At 34.4% G+C, this 10,170-nt stretch overlaps 1 protein-coding gene across 1 annotated transcript in view; it reads right to left on the minus strand.

Annotated features, from left to right (window-relative positions):
* The window catches only part of LOC107655405 (WD repeat-containing protein 47-like), a 15,166-nt gene that overhangs the window by 3,267 nt on the left and 1,729 nt on the right, over nt 1-10,170 (minus strand). Inside the window, exons 2-10 of the mRNA XM_016442883.1 lie at nt 9,905-10,074; nt 9,362-9,445; nt 9,187-9,271; nt 7,299-8,086; nt 5,951-6,062; nt 5,524-5,693; nt 2,108-2,323; nt 1,860-2,027; nt 1,424-1,593 (exon numbers count right to left, since the gene is read on the minus strand). Of these exons, the coding sequence (XP_016298369.1) occupies nt 1,424-1,593; nt 1,860-2,027; nt 2,108-2,323; nt 5,524-5,693; nt 5,951-6,062; nt 7,299-8,086; nt 9,187-9,271; nt 9,362-9,445; nt 9,905-10,062 (1,951 nt within the window). The 5' untranslated portion in view covers nt 10,063-10,074. The remainder of the gene's footprint in view (nt 1-1,423; nt 1,594-1,859; nt 2,028-2,107; nt 2,324-5,523; nt 5,694-5,950; nt 6,063-7,298; nt 8,087-9,186; nt 9,272-9,361; nt 9,446-9,904; nt 10,075-10,170) is intronic.

The following is a 10,170-nucleotide window of genomic DNA, read 5'->3' on the forward strand; positions in this document are numbered from 1 at the left end:
GTTGTAGTCACTGAATTGGTTTAGAATTTTTGGTTTAATAATACTAATATTGTAATTTACATATTCCATTAACTGCAATAAAAACAGATGAAAAGGCAACTACAAGATAGTTTAAATTATGAAATTCACAGATTAAGATACTTTAAAAAAAGTGTGTAAACATTTATAATACATTATTATTAGATTCAATATATTTAATTAATATTATAATTTAAATTAATACTTTTATTCCGCGAGGACGCATTAAATTGATTAAAAGTGACAGTAAAGACATTTATATGCTTTAGAAAAGATTTCTATTTCAAACGAATGCTTCCATTGATCAAAGAATCCTGAAAACAAATGTATAAAATAATAAATTGTATAATATTTCTTATTGGCTAATAATAAGAAATGATTCTTGAGCTGCAAATCAGCATATTAGAATGATTTCTGAAGGATCATGTGACACTGAAGAGGAGTAATAATGCTGAAAATTCAGCTTTGCATCACAGAAATAAATTGCATTTTAAAATAGAAAAGAGTTATTTTAACTTGTATTATTATTTTAGAATATTACAGTTTTTACTGTATTTTTCTCAAACAAATGCAGCCTTGGTGAGCATAAGAGACTTCTTTTAAAAACATAAAAAATCCTAATTATACAAACTTCAAACTTTTGACTGGTAGCAGATCTATAGATACACCTAAACCTACCCCCCACAGAAAACCCCTGCATTTTTACATTCTCAAAAACTCATTCTGTATGATTTATGAGCTTGTTTCCCCATGGGGACCTCAATTTGAGTCCCCATGAGTCGGTGTGTATTCAGGATAGAAAAATGTGTACACACACACACACACACACACACACGTGTTATCATTTATATATTTCATTAAGTGCAATTAATATTAGAATGATTTCTGAAGGATCATGTGACACTGAAAATTTAGCTTTGCATCACTGGAATAAATTACAATTTTAAATTGTATAAATAATATTTAAATTAAAGTAATTAATTAATTAAATTAATTAATTAAATTAAATTATATAAATAATATTTTACAATATTACTGTTTATACTGTATATAAATGCAGCACTGGTGAGCAGAAGAGACTTCTTTCAAAAATCTTATCTCAACCCAAACCTTAACATGGTAGTGTATATTTACTGTATACTGTACAGTTATTGCTATACAATTTATAGTCTATTTCTCACATAATAAAACAGTACTTCACATTTCAACATATTTCATTTCCATTATTTGGCAGTTAGCAGTGACATAAAGAATAATGTACAGTTATTATCAGAAAATAAAGCCTTTACTTATCTTCATAGGTCACAATTACTTTCAGAGCACTTTATGATTCGTGTTAGAAAATACTGTGTATTTACACTACACAAGATACATTTGATCTGACATTATTTTAAAGGCACGTTACCTGTGGCATTGCAGGTGTCCGCATTGAAAGGAAGAACTTTGACATACTTGTCATTGGAGCCCGTGGCGAGAAGCTGCCCGCAGGGACTCCAAGCCACACAGTAAATAGAGCCTTTATGGTGCTTAATGCGCTTGAAACAGATGTCAGGCTGCTTTACTGGACCTTGAGCACTAGACAGGAAGAACAGAGGACGCTTTGATATTTTGAAGAATGTTCACGTTTCGGACCGTTTTGGGTCCCATTGTACTTTTCTGTCCATACTATGGAAGTCAGTGAGATTTGAAACTGTTTGGTTTCCAAAATTCTTCAAAATATCTTCTTTCATGTTCCACAGAAGATAGAAAGTCATACAGGTTTGGAACGACATGAGGGTGAGGAAATCATGACAGAAATGTCATTTTTGGGTGAACTATGCTTTTAAATGCTGAGAACACACCTGGTTTTGAGGGATTGTGGGTAAGTGCAGACACGCAGTGTTTTGGAGTTGGAGCCGATTGCGTAGAGGGTCCCGGACGGGTGGAAGGCGACCGCGCGCACAGCCTGTGTGTCCTCCAGCGTCTGTACTGCAACGAATGGGGATTTGGGATTCTCATCCTGAAACACACTGTCATGATATCTCAGCATTAGAAGCAGCTCACAGACCAGAGTTATTTCATCTTCATAGGGTTGAAAGCTTTGAGAAACCTCTGGTTGACCAGCACTGGGGACTCATCCAGAGACGGGACGCCTTGGCCTCCTCCCTTCTGAGGGGTGCTGCTGATCAGCGCAGTCTTGTTCTGCCCTGAGCCGGTCTCTGGGGTCTGTTTACCGGCTCCGCTCTCTGCCGTACCATTACACTGCTGGGCCAAAGCCTGGACGTCTTCTATTCCCACGTTCAGTTCCTCCAGTTTCTGAATGGACCTACACAAGCAAATGATCAAGAAAACTTCAGGGTGCCTGATGGCTTATTTAATGCTGATATTTATAAAATCTATTGACAGCTAAGCAGCTTTCAAAATTTTGAAAATAAATGCTAATTTTACATAAAAATTTCTGTAAAATTCACAATCTAAAAAAGTAATAAAATAATAATAATTATTAAACATAAAAAATACAATAATAAAAATATATATTGTATAATAAATTGTTTAAAAATACAAAATACAAAACACAGTATTTATTAATATATTTATACTAATGTATAAAATATGCAAAATATTAAATTGTATTTAATCAATGATTATTAAAATTAATTAATAAATGGCATAATATACATACTACAATTTAATAATGGCAAAAAGATTGCTGAAACACAATGTACAACAAAATTGTACAATATAATACTGTAAATATAATGTTATAAATTGCTGATAATCTCAAAATGGACAAATATTATGAGATTAATGTCTATCACTAGTATAAATTTTATATAAATATATATGATATTATACAGGCAATATAATTATAACTATATTTAATTAATAATTACATGAATAATGGCAAAATATACATATATAATACTATTTTACAATATATAGCAAATAAGTTGCAGAAAAGCAATGTACATAAAAATATTGTGAATGACTTTTTTCAAAATGGCAAACTAGCAGTGGTGGGCCATCAGGGCCAGCAAAGCCTTCTCTGCTGGCCTAAACACTATCAGAATCACTGATTTAGTTTAATATATTTTTCCATGAATGTGTATTAAATTATTTCCAATAGTCTATTCTCTTCATTTCATAGCTTTTCTCTTGGTTGCACTGCTTCCAGCAGTGTATGTTTATATTAGAGCTTTTATCCAATCATATTTCAGCAATCATGTTGCCAGGGTCAAAGAAATCTGCCTTAAGGCCTTCAGAATCAACAGTGCAGGCGTCTGTTAGCTTAAATCAATGGCAATGAAACTATTGCTTTAACCAATCAGGCAACACCAGGGCCATCTAGCTGGCTAACGATAACGTCAGCATTTTCTCGTCCTTTGATTGGATGGTCAGCATACTAGCTAGCAAACAGCATCACTGTAAATCATTTTATTAAAACTTAGTAAAACTTTTATTACTGTTTCTCAGGTTTAGATTTTCAGTGCATTTTGAAAAAATATTTGCCTACTATATTTAGTAAATCTAAAAACAGTAGTCCTAAATGACTGCGAAAAACAACCACACACCTCCTCGGCACCGGCTCTGTGAAAGACTTGTGAAGATGAAAAACCACTACAGTATGGAAGGTTAATTTTCATTTTTGACTCTTTTATCGCTTGATGCGTTGTATGCTGATGTTATTTGCGCGATATAAAGCCAGGTTTAAGTTTCCGTAAGAATACTGTGCTAACCAGTATTTTCCTCCCGCAGTGCGCTGGCAGACCGACGGGGAGACTCGTGAAGACGAAATAAAGCAGTAAGAGATCATTCAATTGTTAGATCAACTTTAAAACACATGTAATCACCTTATTTGTTTTATACCAATGCTATCTGTAAGGTATAAATGCGTTTGGGTGAATAAATGTCTGTAAGAACATCGGATGGACTGTATTTGTGTCATTTTGTTAGGTTAATGCTTCAGCTACAGATGATGTGTTGCGCAATTGTTAATTGGGTTTCTTTCTTTAGTAATGGCATTCATTCTCGCTACATAAGATACCTATCTGTTATGTAGTGCCCTGTTATACTGCATTACTGTGTAATATTTATGGTTTCTATAGCCGTGGCATCATTATGGTGGTATGAAGAGATGGATTAATTCATGTAGGACGCCACTTAAGGCCTAGGTGTAAAATGCACGGCCTGCCACTGCAAACTAGTAATATATATTATACTGATAATTTTATATAATTGTACCTACAGTGTGTAAAAATATTGAACTATTAGATTCTATTTTAATATTTTAAAAATATTGAACTAGGGCTGTGCAAATAATCAAATGCGATTTTCATGCACATCTTGTCAGTAAAGCTGGTTCTGTGATTAGTAGTAAATTAAAATGTGATTAGTAGATCTCCATCACGTGCGTTCAGATGGAGCAGCATTTACTACACAGAGCCGTAGATCATTAACAAGCTACGCAAAATCGCAGGCGATTCATTGCCAATTATGAACGCGATATTGCGTAGCTTGTCAGTGAACTACGGCTCTGTGTAGTAAATGCTGCTCCATCTGAACGCACGTGCTGGAGATTTACTACTAATCACAGAACCGGCTTTACTGACAAGATGCAAATCGCATTTGATTATTTGCACAGCCCTATATTGAACTATTCGATTCTATTTTAATGACAAATTAAAATAATATAATTTACAAATTATATTAAATAAATTGGATTTTTATGATTTAATGAGATTATAGTATAAGAATTGTATAATTTACATAATTTACAAATTATATAAATGATATATTATACATTTTATTTGTATGATTTATTGAGAGCAAATAAGCTGTTCACAAACTTGCTGAAAACACAAAAATGCTGATTGTCTCAAAATTGGCATATATTTCCAGGTTAATGTCTACCACCATTTGTGACCCGTGATATTTTGTAAATTTCCTACTGTAAATTTATTAAAACTTAATTTTTGATTAGCAATATGCATTGCTAAGAACTTAATTTGGACAACTTTAAAGGTGATTTTCTCAATATTTAGATTTTTTTGTACCCTCAGATTCCAGATATTCAAATAGTTGTATCTCGGCCAAATATTGTCCTATCCTAACAAACCATACATCAATGGAAAGCTTATTTATTCAGCTGATTGATGCATAACCCTCAATTTCGAAAAATTGACCCTTATGACTGGTTTTGTGGTCCAGGGTCACATATGAAATCATACTGAATATAATGTAATATAATACAGTAGAATAGAATAGAATAGAATAGAATAGAATAGAATAGAATAGGAGCACATGCTATTTCTGTTATCCCTGTCTGAAATGAATGTCACACATCAATAAAAAATTAAACAAATGAGTGTTAGTGGTAAGCAAGTTCAGTCCAAGAGGCATTTACAGCACTTACAATCTCATCATCTTGACATCAGAAGCCACATAATCAATCAACAACACTGCGCTTCCAACACATCTGAATGCCTCTGGGGCACTTTAGAGGTAAACGGGTCGTCTGAATCTGACCTGTTCAGGAATTTCTGTGTGAGACTGTGCGGCGCTGCATCTGTAGGCTGATCTGGTGGATGAACTCCACCCTCCAGCAGCATCTGATGGTACAGCTGCCTCTGCTGCTGCTTCTGCTCGAGATGCTGCTGCACACGTAACCGCTGACGCTGGAACTCCTGAAGCTGCTCCTGCACACAAACAAAATCCACCACTGACTTCCATAGCATGGAAAAAAAAAATACTATTAAAGTCAATGGCTACCGTCAACTTTTTGGTTACCAACATTCTTCAAAATATCTTTTTTGTGTTCAACAGAAGAAAGAAACTCACACAGGTTTGGAACGACATGAGGGTGACAAAATGTCATTTTTGGGTGAACTTTCCCTTTAAGGTCCTGGACATGTCATCTAAATGTTGCTTGTTTAAAAGGGCACTGTAGTATTACCTCTGATTTGTCAGCTGAACCTGTGGCTCCACCATCTCTGCCAGGAGTCAGTGGAGGACGCAGTGAGTTCACTCCTCCTGAGCCGTTTATCCTCTCGTCCTGCGCTTGTGCTCTGGAGGAACAGGACAACACCAGCCAACAAAAATGAGCAAGATAACATCTTAATATCTGTTGATGCACAGATAGTAAAATTCAGGCTCATGCGATAAGCTGATAGTTCATTTTATGTAGCGTCCAATAACTGCTAAATGGCTAGCATTGAAATTCTATCCTATTTTTTCTAAATACATTGAAAATAAAACACAGGTATGAAAGATGAACTTTAAATGAGCGTTAGATGATGGCAAAAGTCATCTAAATGTAAAAATAGAAAATAGTAAAAATGTAATGAACCATTTAATATACAATATACATCTCCAATTAAACGCTTGAGGTTGGTAAGATTTTTGAATGTTTTTGTAAGAAGTTGCTTATGCTCACCAAGGCTGTATTTATTTGATCCAGTATACAGTAAAAACAGTAATATTGTGTAAAAATAATTTTTATAATCATTTTCCATTTAAATATATTTTAAAACGTAATTTATTCCTGTGATGTAAAGCTGAATTTTCAACTTCAATGAACAGAAAGTTCAAAAGAACGTTTAAGTAGAAATTTTTGTAACATTACAAATGTCTTTACTGTCACATTTGATCAATTTAATGCATCCATGCTGAATAAAAGTATTATTTCTTTTTTTTTTTAATTACTGAACTCAAACCTTTAAACAGTAGCGTAATAACAAAATCAAGAATATTATCTCTATCTTTTGATAAAAATTGCACATTAATATTATGACTTCTGATGCCACTTCTTATCAAGTATTCAACAAAAATTCTCTAAAATATATTGACTGTCATAGAAGTTTGTTTTGGACTTAACTAGTAAAGCTGCCAGGGTTAATTTCGGTGGATCTAACCGGATTAGAAGTGTTAAGCTTGACTACCATGTGCTCACAGTGACACCTTCTAACACAGAAATCAGTTCTGAGAAACTATATTTTACTACAGTATTTCATACTTTATGGTGAAATGTGCAGTTTTGCGTATGACTTATTTTTATGACTCAAGGAACACAAGAAGATATCTTGAAAAACATTTAAACTGTTTTGATCCATACAATGGAAGTCAATGGGGTCCAAAACAACAACATTAGACCCCACTGACTTTCACTGTACTGACAAAAAATACACAGAGACAGATTTTCAAAATATCTTCTTTTGTGCTCCACAGAAAGTCATACTGGTTTGAATCAACATCAGAATGATTAAATGATAACCAAATTGTCATTTTTGGGTGAACTCTCCCACCTGTCAGGCGAATCACTGAAGACGCTGCTCTCCAGTGGGTTTTTGCTTCCATTTCCTCCTGAAGGATACGCAAAGTTGGCGAAAGACTGTGACATGGCCGTTGCTTTTCCATCACCTTCCATGCTTTTCTTTTCTCTTCCCACCAAGCCATGAGACAGACCATCCAGAGCGGGATTGAGAGAGCGGGACATGTAAGTATCTGCCGACTGGGGCCGCCGCAGAGGCGATGCTGGGCAGGGCGAGAGTTTGGTGAGCAGAGGTGTGAGAAGATCCGCGTGACCCGTTCGCACCGGTTTGACCAGCCGGTCTACGTGGATGTTAAGGGTCTTCTGCTCGAACGCACAAGCGAAGACTGATGGCGAGAGGTTTTGCAGCCAAGACAACAAACTCAAGTCCAGTTCCTCGCAACCGTTCCCGCACAGGACGTCGACGGCGAGGAGAACCTCCTCCTCGCTGATTTCTTCTCCAGTGGCTTTGCTCTGGCAGAACTCAACGCAACATTCGTACAGTATTCCCTTGATGAGGAGCTGGAACAGACGGTCATTGCTGGCTTTGAATCCGGCTTCGCTCAGTTTGCGGTCCGCAGGGATAAATTCGGCCACCATGGAGAAGGCTTCCTCAAAGCAATGCACGCGGGCCGTGCTGGGGTTCCAGTCCTTGAATTCGGTGTGGTTGGTGAGGCGCGGGAGCGTGAGGAGCAGACAGAGTTTGCTGTAGTCTTCTTTGGTTGGGCAGAACTCTTCCAGGGAATGAAGGGACTTTACTGCGTCTTGCATGGTCAGCTCCAGCTGCAGGTGGGAAAGAAAGAGGTCATCATGGGATGCTTCATGAATAAAACCTTCTTTCTGACACATTTTGAGTCAAGATTCATGAGGTTCAATGTGAGATTGCCCAATGTCTGTATTAAATGCTATTTTCATGGTAATAATAATAATAATAATAATAATAATTACATTTCTTCCATATTGCTTAAAAACCATGATTTAATCTAAGTACTAAAGGCAATTTTATGGCAAATAATTATATACAATTACATTTCCATTTTGCATAAAAGACTAGCATTATTCATGTACTTATTCAAAGGCTATTTTTAAAGGCTATTTTCATGGTACAAATAACAAAAATAATCATAACTCACAATTAGACTTCTTCCATTTTGCATAAACAACAAGCATTATTTATTTTTTTAGTATCAAATTTTCATTTCTTTATTTATACATAGTAATGGCTATTTTTAAGGTATGAATAATAATAATAATAATAATAATAATAAACAATTAAACTTCTTCAATTTTACACAAAAGACAAACATTATTTATGTATTTATTTATTTATCAATCTATCAATCAGTATTAAAGGACATGGCACAAATAATAATAATAATAATAATAAAATAATAATAATCATACAAACTCTTGTTGATCATTTTGCATAAAAGACTAGCATAGTTTATAATTTTTTTTATAAATGTATTTATCTATTAGTATAAAATTGTTATTTATTCAAATTATTACCATTATCATCATCAGAAATGATAAACAAACAAATAAATAATGTTCATCTTTTATGCAAAATGGAATAAGTTTAATTGTAAATATAATAATAATAATAATCTTAACATTTTGCATGAAAGACAATATTTATTTATTTACAATTCATTTATTTATCAGTTTTGATGATGATAATAATAGTAATAATAATTTGAATTAATTAAATTAAATTAAATTAAATTATTAAAGGATATTTTCTGGGAAATAATATTACTACTATTCCTACTAATATTAATACAATATACAATTAAACCTATTACATTTGACATAAAAGACAAGCAAATTGGATATTTTTTAGAATAACATGCCATTTTGCACACACACATACAAACACTCACATTCTCAGGGTCATCTGCCGCAGATATGGCATTGTTGACACACAGAGCTTCCAGAAACCTCTGTTTTAGGATGATATATCGAAACCTGAAAGATAAAAAAAAAAAGCCCAAAAGACTGTGACACAAGCAACACATGCTTGAGTGTTGGCAAAAGATTCAAACCTGACTTGCTTACTTCTTTCTGTCAAATTTTTCCAGGCACTCCAAAGGCTGGATGAACTGCAAAACTTCCTCCCACTGCCCATCTAATATAAGTTGCCTTAGAAAAAAAAAAAAAAAAAAAAAAAAAAAAGGAAAAATGAGTTCACCTACCAAAAAATATTAAACGACATCTTTCATAAGTTCAAATTATGTTACTGCAAGAAATGCAAGTGTACTCCATACTTCAGCACCTGAAAAAGACACTGTTTTTCCTTTTCCACAATTCATTAAGCAGCACAACTATTTCTTAAGGATGGCATAGTTTTGTTCGTAATAGACTAGAGTAAATGCTGCTAAAATGGCCACTGCAAGTAAAACTTGAAAAACAAAAACTACTTTTGAATTTAAATTTTTTTTTTTTACTGCATTTTGGATCAATTAAATGCTGCTTTGCTTAACATCAATTTCTTTCAAAAAACCTATGCCTTAGTGATTCCGAACTGTTGAACAGTAGCTTATTAGAATCACTAAGAATTCATTAGTTGTTTAGGTTTCAAAGACACAACTTACAACCCACCTCAGGAAGAGCATATCATCTGAATAAAGCCCATTAATGATGCCGCTCTCTTTTTCCAGGGCCAGCATACCGATGTGGAGCTTTCTGGAGTTCAGAAAGTCCAGGATCAGCTTGATTATCTCTGCTTCTTTAATGTTTATGATCTCCTTTGCAGTCATGGTTTCAGATTCCTGAAGGGACAGAGGGACAAGGTTATCTGTAATCGAGGACATCAAGAGCTCTCTGTGTGTGTGTGTGTGTGTGTGTGTGTGAGTGTGTGTGTGTGT

The sequence above is a fragment of the Sinocyclocheilus anshuiensis genome, unplaced genomic scaffold (assembly GCF_001515605.1).
Source record: "Sinocyclocheilus anshuiensis isolate Anshui unplaced genomic scaffold, SAMN03320099.WGS_v1.1 scaffold880, whole genome shotgun sequence".
Lineage (NCBI taxonomy): Eukaryota > Metazoa > Chordata > Actinopteri > Cypriniformes > Cyprinidae > Sinocyclocheilus > Sinocyclocheilus anshuiensis.